This window comes from Macrotis lagotis, chromosome 1 (genome assembly GCF_037893015.1).
Source record: "Macrotis lagotis isolate mMagLag1 chromosome 1, bilby.v1.9.chrom.fasta, whole genome shotgun sequence".
NCBI lineage: Eukaryota > Metazoa > Chordata > Mammalia > Peramelemorphia > Peramelidae > Macrotis > Macrotis lagotis.
The window spans coordinates 303363455-303379861 of NC_133658.1; the positions used below are offsets into that span (position 1 = coordinate 303363455).

At 31.5% G+C, this 16407-nt stretch overlaps 1 protein-coding gene across 2 annotated transcripts in view; it reads left to right on the forward strand.

Annotated features, from left to right (window-relative positions):
- Window positions 1–16407, forward strand: part of RPGRIP1L (RPGRIP1 like) — a 120642-nt gene that overhangs the window by 2822 nt on the left and 101413 nt on the right. For both annotated transcript variants that reach the window (XM_074211302.1, XM_074211301.1), the window contains exons 2-6: window positions 1648–1835; window positions 2692–2777; window positions 4533–4668; window positions 8979–9277; window positions 14483–14585. In XM_074211302.1, coding sequence (XP_074067403.1) covers window positions 2699–2777; window positions 4533–4668; window positions 8979–9277; window positions 14483–14585 — 617 coding nt within the window. In that variant the 5' untranslated portion in view covers window positions 1648–1835; window positions 2692–2698. The remainder of the gene's footprint in view (window positions 1–1647; window positions 1836–2691; window positions 2778–4532; window positions 4669–8978; window positions 9278–14482; window positions 14586–16407) is intronic.

Here is a 16407-nt window from a genome sequence, read left to right on the forward strand (position 1 = left end):
ATACTGAATAAAGGTACAGAGACAGGAAGGAATAGTATGTTCATCTGGAAAGAGTAATCTAGTTAGTAAAGAATGATTAGATAAGAATGGTTTTAAAGATAGAGTAGCATCAAATACCTCAAATACCATACAGAGGATTTTAATCTTTATTCACTAGACAATCACTGATGACTTATGAGGAAAGGAACAATATAACACAATCACATCATTAGGAAGTACAGTGGAATAACAATTATTAAACTGGTAAAATTCATTTTCCCCTATTAGACAAATTCAGTTTTAAAAAAATTAATCACTCAGTATGTGTGAATCATTGTGTCCATGGAATACAAAGCTGAAAAATGACAAAACTCTTCCATTCATAGAATGAAAAAAATGATGGGGGAATGTGATATGTCCAGACATATATGGTACAAGGTGAAGTATGGCAGAGCAAAGTTGAGTCAGGTCAAGTCCTATGAGAAGTTTAAGGAAGAGATTACTTTCAACTGTAGGGATCAGTTGAAAAGAAGGTGAGAGAAGATTTAGGGTAAGAAGTGACATATGAATTGATTCCTTGAAGGACGGAAACCACTTCAACAAGTGGAAATATGTCAGATATCTATTCTACCAACTAAGAAAGATATAAACAAAGACTCGGAGATAGGAGAAGATATTATGAAAACCAGAAATAGAGTAGTTCGGAATACAGAACATACAAAAGAGCATTATAATATGAGATAAAGATAGACTATCAAGGGCCTTGAATGCCAGGGTCAGATATTTCAAGTCTACTTGGTAGACAGTGTGGAGCCACTAAAAATTTTTGAGTAGAGGAGTAGCATCAACCAGTAAGGATTTATTAAATGTCTCTGTGCCAGGCATAATCTTAGTAGGTAGGGATACAAAACATTGAAATAGTTCCTGCCCTCAAGAAGCTTACATTCTATCAGGGGAAAAAACATGTTGAGAAGTGTGTATATATACATATATATGTATATATACATATAGTAATAGAACAAGGTGAGGAAGCACTAACAATTAGAAGTAGAAAATGTTTCATGTAAGAAGCAGCATTTAAACTCTATATGAAACTAGGGGTCCTAATAAAGACAGTGCATTGGATTAGCAGCATGTACAAGGAGGGCTTGGAGACTAGAAATTGAATGTCATGTGTGAGGAAGAGAAAGTAAGTCATTTTGGTCCACAGAATATTTGAGGTGGTAATATGTAATAAGCCTGGAATAGTAGAGACAAATTGGAGGGAATTTTAAATAAAGCAAGAGTTTTTTTGATGAGGTGAGTCATATGGTCACACTGACAAAAATTGTAGAGGATGGATTGGTGAGGGGACAGATTTAAAACAAGGAGAATAATTGGAAAGCAATCACAGTTCAGGCAAGAGTTGATAAGGGACTAAACGATTGATTGAATTAGAGTGATAGTAATCAATGAAAAAGAGGTACAGATGTGAAAAATATTATTGAGGTATAATTGACAATACATGTATACTAATTGGATGGGGGGAGGCAGTTGGGTTGGGATAGCTATATGAGAGAATGAAGAGTAGAGGATAATTCTATGATTGCAAACCTTAGGAAATAGAAGAATGATGCCTTTGTTGAGGCAAGGTAGCCTAGTGTCACTTTCTCTTTACTGTTTCTGCAGCCTAGATTAGATCCTGGAGAGTTGGAGTAGTCATTCAAGAGATCCAAAGCAAAGGCAAGATGTGGAACAGTGCAGGACCAGACCACAGTGGAACTAGATGAGAATGGCTGCTGCCATGAAAATCTCCCTAGTTTCAGAAACATCAATTTTTGTTCCATTTTATTGAACCACTTGCCCAACCAATAACAGTGAGTTTTGAATTTATAATCCTTTTCTTGATTTTCTTGGCACTGGGGGGTCAAGGGAGAAAAAGTCAATTAGAGGAAAGTCTACAACTCATTTGCAACATTTTATTGTTTCAATAAATCAGATGGCCTGTATGGAACCTGAGTTTAAATCTGTTTCTGCCATTTACTACTCATGTATATAGTAGGACAGACTCTTTGGGCCTTGTTTTCCTCATCTATATAAAATAAAGGGATTGGATTAGATGACTTCAGAGGTACTTTCCAGACCTAAAAACCATGGTCCTATTCAATATTTGGTGAATAACCAACTTGCCGTTCACCAATAGGAGACCTGCAATGTGGACCTTCTCACAGGTATATAGAGCACCTTCAAATTTCTGGTTATAAATTTGGAAGACAAAACTATACAGGAAGCTAAGGCAGGACCAAATATTCATGACTCCTCAATCTTTAAAATTGATGGGATCTACATAGTAGGGTATAAGCATAGTTTTCTGGGGGTTTTGTTTTCTTTGTTGTTCTTGCTTGCATTTAATCTTTTGTTTTCAAATGAGTTTGGGAATGGGGAAAATTGGCAAGAAGAATAGGAAAGAGAGCAGAAGACTAATGAACTAACCTTATTTCATTTCTTAAGCAAATTATAGTAGGCAGTGTTGAAAGGAACATGTTCTCCATGATTAAGTGAAAAATTTTGTTTAGAACGGAAGCTTTCATTTTCTTAGGAGCAACATATATAGGGCAACAAGATGTCCATTGAACTTCTTGCCTTGTTTTTATTATATATATTTGGCTCATTCATTTTGCATAATGGATAGATTAGATGAAGAAAGCTTTATCTGAATTTTCTTATCCACAGAGAGAACATGTCTAGCCCAGCTGATGAGACTGCAGGAGACCTGCCTGTGAAAGATACAGGTTCACGACTCCTTGGTGGATTGAAAGGTTTGACCAGCTGTTATTAGTTTATAGTCATGAAATTTGATCACTTTCTAAAGCTATTTTTAATGTTAAATTTTTCCTGCTACTCATATAGATAAAAGAAGTTCAAGTAACAATGTTGATCTAAGTTAGACTAGACTAAGAAATAGAAGTGAGAACTAAGATACGGTTTCATTGTGTTCATCAGGTATCAGCTATTCACAGAAAAAATAAAGTCTTCTTCTACAGTGATAAAGAATAATTGTAAATCATCTTTTAAAATACATCAGAATGTAATAAAAGATACCAAGGCTTAACATTGAATTGTCTGGTTTGCTTCACATTCATTATTAATGTATCTTTCTGTTTAATTTTTATGAGGGGAGAAGTGCCCTATTTTTAAGGGTCTTAAAGTAACTTTTTATTCAGATGATAATAAGTTTTCACAATCAAATTGAAAAATACTGGAAATCTTTTTCTTGAACCTTTCATCACTCCATGGTTTCATATAGAACCAAGAGGCACTTTACTAAAGAAAAAAAAAGGGGCAGATGTGAGAACACTTTAAATCTTTGAAAACAATTTAAAACTTGTACTTTGATTTGTGTATACAGTGTGCCAGCCATGTTGTCACACTGGTTGGCTCTTTATTGAATAATCTAAGAATTCAAAATGTATTTTAATATCAGTTCTTATTATGTTAGCATTTTAATTTTTCCTTAGCATTGATTACCTTTATATTAAAAGAGTATTACTAGCCACATGGAGTGTGAATATGATTAAAAATAGAAAGACAACAAATGCTTCAAGATAGTCTTTATAATCAGTGAAGGAGGAGATGAAAATTATGCAACTTTTGTTTTTGGAATAAATTTTTAAATTATCATTATTGGTAATAAACCCTATGAGAGTATATGATGCCTTGTTTTCTTTGAAAATTAATAGGAGCTTGAGTGTGGTGGATTTTTTAATATAGGCTTAATAATTTGTCCTACTCCATTAGTCTTGAGAGGGCTACTAAAAGTTCTTCTTGATAGAAGGAATATCATATGCATATGCCAATAAATAATATTTAAAATTTTCTGAAATGAGCATGGTGACGTGCAGAATGGTGATTTAAGGTAGTCTTTGCAGTGAAACCTATGAGCAAGTTTTCCAGATTGTTTGGTTTAGGTCAAATTCTTTAACATTTTTATATAATTGAGTTCCAACAGATGTCTGATCATAGAGGTGATCTGTGGTAATTCTTGGGTCTGTAAAAAAGAACATTTCAAGTATCCTTATTTTTAAATTACCTATCTCAACATTATTCTTCCATTCAGAGAAAATTTTATTATTCCTAATGAGTGAACAACATTACTATAAACTTATACTTTTCCCAGGTTTGACAGTAACTATCATTGTAATATTGGCCAAATCACTGTTTTAAGCTATGTCTATCTCATATCTGAAATGAAGGGCATATGCTCTATAATCTCTAAGACAACTCTAACTGGATATAATACTAAAAATTTGTACTTCATTAGTAATATTAATTTTGAGTGTCTATTAGTATTTTTAATACTAATACTTTAAAAAGCAAAAAATATATATATATATATATAAATATATACACCTGTGATATGAGGAATATAAAAGTCATTATTTAATGAATAAGTTGCTGAAAGATTTCAGAAACCTAAATTAAGTCAGGTCAAAGATTTTTTAGGAAGTACATCCTGGGTATTAGACATGTGATTAATTTTCTTGAAATTTTTCTTTTTTTGTCCAAATCTACAGTTCCCTGGAATTCAAAGTCTCGACAACTAGTATCACGTGTCAGTCGTGAGGAATTGGAAGATCGATATTTGCGTTTACATGAAGAGAACATTGTACTTAAACAACATGCCTCCCAGCAGGAAGATAAAATTAAAAGGTTATAATATAGATTTTTTTAAAAAAGTTTGAATGGTATACAAATCTTTTATCTTAATTAGAAATGAATCTCTTATAAACAGAAGGCTCATTAGTGTGGTATGACAAGAATTAATATTTCAGAAAGAAAAACTAATAACTAATCAAACTTTAAGTTTGCACCTATATATGTATAATTTAATAATATTTATGGCTTAATAAGTAATTGTTTCAGGATATCTGTTTTTAATGTATACTTGATTTTAAAATTGACATTTTTTAAAAAATAATATTCTTTTAAAGTACTTTTTAGAACTCATGTTCTCTTAAGTGTTAGAAGTTATTATTGAATACATCTCTTCAGTCTTTGTTAACATACTTAATAACTTTTAATATTTGAGTTAATCTAGATTTTATATTAAACTCAAAGAGAATGTCTGTTAACTCATGCTGCCATTTTTTTGGTGCCAAAATTTTAGTCTATTATTATTCTCTTAGATGATTTTCTATATGTTCTTTTTCAAGGTCTTTTGAATGCATTAATAACTTCTTTTTTAGGGTTGTTGTTTTTTTTGTTTTTTTGTTTTTTGCAAAGCAATGGGGTTAAGTGGCTTGCCCAAGGCCACACAGCTAGGTAAGTGTCTGAGGCCAGATTTGAACTCAGGTCCTCCTGACTACAGGGCCAGTGTTCTATCCACTATACCATCTATTCACCCCTGAATGCATCATAACTTCTTTAAAAATTTAATAAATATTGCAAAAAATATTAACAGATTTTTCGTAGAAGAGACTCATATTCATATTTAATAGTCTCTGGCTTCATTGGAAAACTAGTACACTTATTGAAATTTCCTGGTTTTTTCCCTTTAAAATACACTAGCAAAAATTATCTTTCAGTTTCTATTTTGATTAGTTTTAACTTTTCAAAGTACTTAAAAGAACAAGATGACCCATCTGACCAATGTGAAGAAGGCTTGTATTTTCAAATGTTTTTTCAATAATTGTGGCCTAGTATGTTTATTCAAAGATAAAATATTTTTCCTGATCCATTTAGAATCAACAGCATACATTATTGTAAGATTTAGAGCTAGAAGACATTTTTGAGATAATTTAGTCCAAATCATACATTTTATGTGTTAGAAAATAGGCCTAAACAGGGCAGCTACGTGGCGAAGTGGATACAGCACCAGCCCTAGAGTCAGGAGGACCTGATTTCAAATTCAGCCTATACATTTAATAATTGCCTAGCTGTGTGACTTTGGGCAAGTCACTTAACTCCATTGCCTTAAATAAATAAAACAAAGAAAGTAGGCCTAGAGAGGTTAAGTGACTTTTCCTTTAGATCATTTTTAATAATTGGGTAGTCAGGGTTAAAAGTATGGTCTTTGACCACCAAACATAGTTTTCCTCTCTACATAGCCAATACAAAATTAAATCTTAGCTTTGACATCATTATCACCCTAACCAGAATCTATAAAGAGGACAACAGAGAAAGCAAGGTGACACCATGAAAAAAGTGTACAATCAGTTGAAAACCCTAGTTGCTAGTTCTCCCTCTTCATTAAATAAGTATGGGAAGCAGCATAGTACAATCAAGTATTGGTTTGGAAATCAGAGGATCTGAACTTGAATTCCATCCCTGTCACTTGATCCTCTTTGACCTTGGATAAATTAACCTCTTTGTGCTTCATGTTTGCCATCTGTAAAATTAAGGGATTAGACTAAATGGCCTTTAATGCCCTTCTAGTCTGTCTTGGACAAATTACTTAGCTTCACTGAAGACCCCAGTTTCAACACTCAGAAAATAAGGGTGAATTATTATTATTATTATTATTATTATTATTATTATTATTATTATTATTATATATTTTTTAAGACTTACAGAGTATTTTTCTGAGCAGAACTGGCATTGCTATAGATATCTAGCTTAAGATGATTTTAGATTTATCCATTTTTTCTCTACCTTTAATATAAATGTCATTTTATAAACAGCTATATTCCTGGGTCCTAAAAATATCATAGCTCATATTTTTCCTACCAATTCAGAAGTCTCACAAGATATATATATATATATATATATATCATATATATGTATGTATATATATATATATAATTGTATCTTGCTTCTTATACTTCAAAAGATCTATGATTTCATTTTCCTTCTAAAGACATAATTAATAAATATCATAAATATCTACCTTCCCATCAACTGTCACCCCGACCTTAGTAAGTTACCTTAGATAAGTTAACTACAAAAATTCAAATTTTGGCAAACATTCTGCGGATGTCTCCCCAAAAGTATGAAGTGTTTATACTAGAAACCTTTCCAACCTGTGAGAACTTGTGCTCATAGTTACTCAGTCACATTCAGGATGTTAGAAGACATTAGAGAAGTTCTTTTTAATTATTAACTTGTTTATCTTACTATTTAGAAGTTGAATAAAGGAAATATGCTTTCTTTATGATTTGCCCAGAATAACTCTATGCCTTTTAGACAAAAGATTTGGAAATTTCTATAATAATATTATCACTATAAAACTTTGGCTATTTATTGAAGAGTATTTTTTGAGTGTCAACATTAAGTTCCATGTTGTTTATTCTAATAAGGCCTGCTTATAACTTCTCTGAAAAAAAAATTAAAACTATTTTATTGATTCACTTGTCTTATCTCAGAATTTACAATCATAGATTTTCCTCCAAGTGTAGATTAATAGTATAGCATTAAATTTGATAAACCCTTGGAACATTATTTATATCTCTGGCAGAAGATCCATATGTCTTTGTGTGATTAAGTGAATTTTGGTGTATGAGTTGGCATCACCAAATCTATTGGACTATTTCATGTGGCTGACTGTGACACACACACACACACACACACACACACACACACACACACACACACACATATATAATGTGTTCCAAAGTTAGGCTCAAAATCTTTGAACTCTTCTTTGGTGAGCCCAACAGTACAATTACTATACTTTGAAAGATCTGCTAATTAGATATCATTGGTCTACTTCAATTATATGAAAGGAGAATTGAGTCATTAATCATTTGTAATTTTCAGCATTTTTTCCTTTATCTCTTATAAGGCTACCTCAAGGAAAAATCTTAACTGATAATGTTATTTATAAATTTCCTTGATGGTACATTTTGTACAAAAAAACTGAAGCTAAATACGTATTTGCTACTGCATCTATAAAGGACTTTGCTTATGGGTAAGAAACTAGTATTCTGTGACATCCCAAAACGATTAAGGATTTTTTTTTATTTCACTTTTGTTCTTTTAAGTAAAAGCTTCTGTCTGTAACCATGCTAAAATAAAGCTAAAATAAAACCCCACAGAACAAATGAAGTGTGTTTTTATTTTTAATCTCCTGTCTGGGTCTTTGCAAAAATGGATTCTCTATAAATTAGATACAGCTATTGAAGATGTGCGACCAATTTTGTAAAGTCTTGAACTTGTATCTCTCATCAAAGCCACCTTTTCTTTTTTGTCTTGCCAAGTTTTTTTTTTTTTTTAACATTCACTGTCGGGCATGTTTTCCATACTTGTATATTACATCACCCTCATGTGCCCTTTCTGTCTTTTGTTCTGTCTTACGAGTCTTTATCAAAACTTAAAGGGATCAAAAGTATAACTCTAGTAATTCAACAAGTAAAATTTGTAACATTTAAAGCTAGGAGAAAACTATACATTCTGTAATCATTTTCTGCTATTAACAATTATGTTTCTTGATCAATTGAGGTATCTTAACAGTTTCATTCACTTAGAATTTATTATGGTTTTATGTTTGCCCAGCTACACATTTTTTAAATTGCTATTTGATAGCTTCAAATCTTAAAAGAAATTGGACAGTATGTTATCAAATGTTATATATTGTTAATATGCTTTCAAAATAGTTTAAGCTTATAGTAGAATTATAAATTGAATTCAACAAATATTTATTTGTTATATATCTTATACTTTATTCATGACAGACATCTACAAACTGTAACTATGCTTAATGGCATGCTGAGTTCCTATATAAGGTCATGCGTTAAAAATTGTATTTAAGGGGCATATGGAGTAAATATGTGTACTCTCCTTACTAACCTTAAATGATAAGCCTTAGGAAACTGTTATTTGTCAGTGCTATAAAGCAGATTGTTGCCCAGTGGTTTCAATTATCATCAAAGGATTCTTCACAGGCAGTAATAGTTACATCAAAACCTGAAATTTATTATTCAGGTTCTGCACTGAAGTCTTCACAGTGATTATGTTCCTTTCAACAGAATGCATTTTATGCTGACTTCTCACATTCCTTTTCATCTTTTTTATTATTTCCCCAGAATGGCCACCAAGTTAATACGGCTTGTTAATGACAAGAAAAGATGTGAGCGGATTGGTGGCGGCCCCAAGCGGCTAGGACGGGATGTCGAACTAGAAGAAACAATTGAACAGCTGCAAGAAAGAGTTCATGAGCTTGAAAGACAAAATGAAGGCCTCAGAAACAAACTAATTTCAGCTAAACAACAACTTCAATTCCAAGGTCATAGAAACACTCCTTATAACCATGTACAATCTCGTGTTAACACAGGACGGAAAAAAGTGAATGAGATTTCTGGTTTTCAGGAAAGCCCAAGGAAAGGTATAATCAAAATTTGTTTAAAACTCTAGAATTCTTTCTAACTCATTTTTCTCCATCTCATTTAAATTTTACTAACTAGTTTTAAGAATCTCTATTCTTACTATTGAATAATTTTAGTATTTGCTATCTGGGTAGCTTGAGCTTATAGCAAAATAATTTATTTAAGAATAAATTACATTACATTTGATTTTCTAAAAGAAAAATTAAACTTTATGTAAGAGTAAAAAGCAAATTTGTTTGAAAGTTGCATTATTAAATACATTTTGAGATTTCTAAGCTTTAAATTTGAGTAAGCAAGTGAAAGAAAATTAGTTTATCTTTAAATGCTTCAAGTTGTCTTGTTTTTTATGAAAGTTTTATGAACTTTTTATAAAGTTATATTAGAGCCCTTACATAAAGTTTGCCAGATACTAAAAAATAAATTTTCTGTTAGCATTTTTCTCTTTTTACAGATGAAAAACAGAGATAAAATGACCTTACAATTGTAAAGAAACCCAAACCCAAATATCCCAGTCCTTTTTCTTAATCAACTCAACCACTTTATTTACAGTTATAAGATGTAATAGAGTCTAGTGATTATATTTTGTTTAACCCATCACAAGGAATAAATTCATTTCTGATTTTAATTTTTTTTATTTCATAAGAAGTGAAAACTTTCTTATTCAAAATATAGCTACACAGAAAAGTAGCCTAAAATTCCATGCCTAATTTTGTGAAGAAAATTTACATGACTAAATTGTTAAAATACCTACAATAATTTTTAGTCTATAGCTAAAACTTTAACTGTCTCCTTTGTACAGACATCTCTTTGAAATCTATGATCACTCATAAATGTAGAATGGAGATACATAAGGAAAGGGATTGGTCATTTATAGCAATTTGGTTTTAGAAATAGACCCTTTATAGAAATATTATAAATTATGACCCAGAAAATGGAAAGCTGCCGTTGATTAACTTCATGATCTGAATAAACTATTTTATCTTTCTAAACCTTACTTTCTTCTTTATCTGTAAAATGGAGCTAGTAACTATTAACAAAACTTGCTCAGGGTAGTGTCTTTTATTAACTATGAAAGTTTTGGAATAATATATGTTAAAGACATACATGTCATGGTATAGCAGAAAGTATAGTATGTTAGGAGTCAAATTCTAATTATAACTGTTTTTAGCTGTATGACTTTGGGCAAATCATTGAATTTATCTAGGCTTCATTTTTTAATTTTTAAAATGAGGAATTTGGACTAAATAATTTTTATAGTTTTATTATAACTTGAAAATTCTTTGAATATCAAATACTTTCATTATTTATTATTCTTTATCTTAATTAATTGAATTTGCTATGGGAATTTCACAAATTAACAGGGTTATTTAATTAGGGTTCATTTTATGGGACACATTTTATGCCCCTTTAAATAAAAACTTCTTTTTTTTAGATTTTTCAAGGCAATGGGGTTAAGTGGCTTGCCCACAGCCACACGGCTAGGTAATTATTAAGTGTCTGAGGTCGGATTTGAACCCAGGTATTCCTGACTCCAAGGCTGGTACTCTATCCACCACGCCACCTAGCCACCCCTAAATAAAAACTTCTTGTAAATTCCAAGAGTAAACAGAATTCCTCTCTTTGGAAGGATGAACAGAGTAATAATAACATTCTTTTAAATGACTCTGAGGTTATATCATATGATTCTTTAGATTCATAAAATTTAGAAATAATTCAATTCTCAGCACCTAAAGCTCTTTGACCAAAGAAAAGTTATATTTTCGACCCTTATCTATCTATCAAGTGTTAGTATACTGAAGGAATAATGTTTTAGGCTTAAGAAATGACAAAATTAAAAGTCTTTTAGACTAATCAGAAGACTTATGCCTATCTGATAGGAAGGCTTTCTTCTAGAAGGGAATTAAAAGGTGAGTGATGGTCATCAATGCAACTTTGAAATTTAATTTTTTTTTTTTTTTTTTGCTAAGCAATGGGGTTTAAGTGGCTTGCCCAAGGCCACACAGCTAGGTAATTATTAAGTGTCTGAGACCGGATTTGAACCCAGGTACTCCTGACTCCAGGGCCAGTGCTTTTATCTACTGCGCCACCTAGCTGCCCAAAATTTAATATTTTAACAGAAATTATTCATTACTGATTTGGGATTTGTAATGGAATTAGTTACTTGTGTGACATTACACCATCCGCTAAGTTAGACATCAACTTAGAGTAGCAATAGGAAAAAAGGTGAGAAAATACTACCATATATGTGTGTGTGTGTGTGTGTGTGTGTGTGTGTGTGTAGCGCTTCAGCCTGATATATTCAAAAGAACACTAAAAAGTAAATGGAAGAAGACAAAGATCATGGACAAAGGAATCACCCTAACACCACAGTCTTTGTCCTACACAGAGAAACAGAAATGGCACTTGAAAAATCAAAGTTAGAAAGTATGACTGAAAAGCATGTACACAATGTAATCCATGGTAAGTGTAGCGTAATCTTGAAAGCATTTTAGTTTCTCTTTACAGTTATCAAAACGAGGGGATGATACCAAAATCATGAAAAGAATATTGAATGATATTAATATTCCTAAAATATTATTGAGAGGACTTCAGTAATTACTGACCCATAGTCGTACTTTCTCATCTTTTCAAAAACTTTACAAGAATGATCTACCTACATATTGAAGACATCTTTGATGAAAGCATGAAAAAATGCAGACTTTCTGTTGGAAGAACATGTCTTTTCAGTTACTTGACTGTTACAAGAATTCACTATGATTATTATTTGTTGATTACAAGTAGATGGGTGTGTATTTGTGTGTATGGAACTGTATGTGTGTGCAATTTTGACTTGATAGAGCAGATCTCAGCTATTATAAAATACAGCAAGTATATTTCATTTTATGAAATCACAGGCTTCCATGATGAATGCAACAACAGAAATAACTTTTCACGTTTCTTTTGCTGAGTTATATGAAGCAAGAGATAAAGCATGAAAAGATATACCTGTCAAACATGATTAGCATTCTCATGGAAGAAGTAAGCAAGGCATAAACAATGAGATAAAGCACATCATATATTTCATTTTGCAGATAACATGCAATGATTCAAATCCTGGAACCATATAGGGCCATTGCAGTGAAATTTATTGTTATTCAAATGAATAAAAATTCATTTGAGAAAAAGTAACTAAAAAATAGGGGGAAAAGAAAATTTTTTAAAGGATTAAAAAAACAAAAAAGTCAATTAAGAAAAAAGTGGATAATTATTCTCATCTTTCGGCAATCCCAAACCTTTCCCCAAGACAAAGATCCATGTTTTTTATACAACTATGTCCAAGTACTGAAATACCACAGTCTCCAAAGAATTAAAATTGTGGGATAACTCATGGTGCATTCCAGTAGGAAGTGCCATTTTAACAATGATGACCTATATGCAGAAAGTAGAATGAGGAATATCAGGGAGAAAATGTTTGAACAAAAACAGGAAGTAGACTAATCATATGATGGAAAGGAAATATATGACACCTGAAAACTCTAATGCTACTCATGAAATGAAAAAGACTAGACGAAAGTGGCTAAGATACTGATGGATCTTTTGTGAAGTACTTAGACACAAGTCTCAGGAGATGAGACTTCAAGGATATGTTGGGATTTCAATGAGATCACAGATCCTTTGAAATATTAAAGTATAACAAACTAATTAGAATATTTTCCTAAATCTTTTATATGTTAAGAATTCTTAACCTTTCAAGCAATTATTTCACTACCGAATAGGTTATATTAAAGCCTTGTTGAATACAATACAGATGTCCATTTTAAAATTATTTTTATAGTATCCACTTATAGCATAAAAATTTGGAATTGTTGCTCAGCTCATAATAATGACAATTAGGTGAGATTGATCTTTGGTATAGCTTTTATCATAATATGTAAAGAAATTCTTTATACTTAGTACTTACTAAAAGCAGATGAAAATTCCATGATTCTGGATCATATTGCAATTTGTTGAAACATGAACCTTTCTAAAACCATTCAATTTCATTGTAAGTTTGCACAGCTTTAGTATTTTCTATGCTGATTCATTAATAAATGCTTGAGGTTATTTTTCATTTAAAAGGAATGTATACAGCAGTTATACCACTTTTGAATAAGTTCTACTCTATATTTCTATACATTTCAAATTTCAGAAGCATAACTCAAGCTAATTTGTAAAGTATATAAGCAAAAGGGTGACTAATTTTACTCTGCTAGATTTCTAGAAAGTGATGTGTAAATTATTTTTTGGTTAACGGAATCATATTTTCATTCAACAAGCGTTTTCTTTCAAAAGGATTGTGAATTCTTTAGTAAAGCAAAAAACTATCCCTGACTTATCTTTCATGTAAATATGGATTTTCATGTATGTTCTGCCTTAAAAACATGTTATATTTAAGGATTTTTATTTATATTTTTAGAGCACTAATATTAAATAATAATAATGTTCCTAATAATTCAAAATCCACTCTACTCCAAGAAAAAAAACCCTTTTGTCTTAATTTGTTATTGTAGTCATTTCAGTCATGTTCAACTTTTCCTGACCCCATTGAAAGTTTTCTTGGCAAGGATACTGAAGTGGTCTGCCATTTCCTTTTCTAGCTTATTTTAAAGATGAGAAGATTGAAAATTAAGTAACTTGCTCAGGATCATATAGCTAGAAGTATCTGAGATCAAATTTGAATTCAGGTCTTCCTGACTTCCTGATAGACCCTGGCCCTCTATCCACTATACCATCTCACTGCCCTTTGTCTAAGTTACCCAGATTATTACTAACCAAAAAAAAGTGGAGATGTATCTGTTTTCCTTTTCCTTGATGCTTTATTTTTGTTCTATGAAGATCTGTTTTAAAGTTAGTTGTGCGTGCATTTTTTTCAGATCTTACTCTAGAAATTCTAAATCTAACCTGAATCTAATGACTTCTAAGTAATTCAGTTTTTACAATAGAATTTGTTTATGATTTATATGTTACAAACTACTGTATTTCATGTAATTTCAACTGTTTGAGATCTAATAGTCCCTTTGGAGAAATATAGCTTATGATTTTGCATTCCATATGGCAAAAAATTTACTATTGATCCTTATTTAATTATAAATGTCAATATTAGACAACCAAAAGGCATACCTGCCTTTTTAGTATTTATATCAAAACTACTTTAGTAAACTCAGTTTTATCATATTTATTTTTAGGAACAAAATTACAAGATACAGAAAGAGCAGGAACACCACAAACCCCTATTACAGGATTAAAACAACGTTTACTTGAAGAAGCACAGGAAGAAATAAAAGCTTTGTATGTATACTTTTGATTATGGATAAAACTGTTATTTACTTTCTAAAAACCAGATTTTTCTCTTTTTTTCCCTTTTTTGAATTATAAAGATTTTATTTGTTTTGAGTTTTACAATTTTTTCCCCTAATCTTACTTCCCTCCCACCCACCCCCACAGAAGGCAATTTGCCAGTCTTTACATTGTTTCCATGGTATACAGTGATCCAAATTGAATGCGATGAGAGAGAAATCATATCCTCAAGGAAGAAACAAAGAATAATAGATAGCAAGATCAGACAATAAGATATCAGGGTATTTTTCTAAATTAAAGGTAATAGTCCTTGGTCTTTGTTCAAACTCCACAGTTTTTTCCTCTGGATACAGGTTGTCTCCATTGGAGACAACCCCAAATTGTCCCTCATTGCTGCACTGATGGAATGAACAAGTCCATCAAGGTTGATCATCACCCCCAATGTTGCTGTTAGGTTGTACAGTGTTTTTTTGGTTCTTCTCATCCCACTCAACATCAGTTCATTCAAATCCCTCCAGGCTTCCCTGAATTCCCATCCCTCTTGGTTTCTAATAGAACAAGTGTTCCATGACATACGTATACCAGTTTGCTAAGCCATTCCCGAAATGAAGAACATTTACTTGATTTCCAATTCTTTGCCACCACAAACAGGGCTACCAGATTTTTCAAGAAATTAAAATTATTATAAGCAATTCTGTGATAAATCAGAATAGATGTACAGGATATTCAATAAAATTAGAAAAACATCCAACTTCATTGACTGAAAGGTGTAGAGAGCAAGTACTTTTAGTAGAATCCAATTCCTCTCCCCCCTACAAGGAGCAGCATAAATCCCAAGCACTTAAAATAGTATAAGCTTCAGAGTTAATATTACATTACCAAAGAAAATGTGGGGATATTTTTTTTAGATCCTGAATTAATTAGCTCTTTTGGTAGTAAAAGAGCCATGGCTCAACAGCATGGAATTAAATGGTACATTTAGCTATTATCTTTAGTTTTGTAATATATTTCAGAATTTTGATTCTACTATATTCATTTCATTTTTTCTTTTTACAAAACCTTTCAAATTAATTATCGTTGGATTATATTCAATGTCACTCATTGTCAAATATTCTTAAGATTTATATCAAATAAAGAGAAAAACTATCTCATGGTAAATAACCTGTCTTCAGGAGATAGTAAATCTCAGAAGATATCTTGACTTATTCATCTGTTTGTAGTGCTTTGCCTTCTTTTAAAATAGCCTTTTACGGGACAGCTAGGTGGTGCAGCGGGTAGAACAACAGCCCTGTTTGAGCTTGGGGAAGTCATTTAACCCCATTACCTTGCAAATAAAATAAAAGAAAATAACCCTTGACCATAAATATATAAAATAATCAATTCAAGTTAGAATCAAGTAGCATATAGTAGATATTTTGTTATCTAACCGTAGAGTATAACTAATATAAATATGTTTCACAATATTTCCACAAAGCTTGAGAAGCAGGGATGTTCTAATCATGCAAGATAAGAAACTGGAGACATATACCATCTATGATCAATTATCTGCTTCTCAGTGTAGTGAACTTGAAAGTTCCTAAGCTTAAGACTAACTGAAGATAGCTAGAATTCTGATTACTTAGTAGGAGTTCAATAAATACTTCTTTAAGGAACTTCACTGAAGGGAACCAACTTTGTAAGACTTGAGAAATAAGATTAGTGCAATGAACAGCCATGTCCCCAGAGAACTTATGATGAAGAATATTACCCATCTTTTTATAGAAAATTGATGTACTCTAAGATATAGAAAGAGGCATACATTTTCAGACAAGGG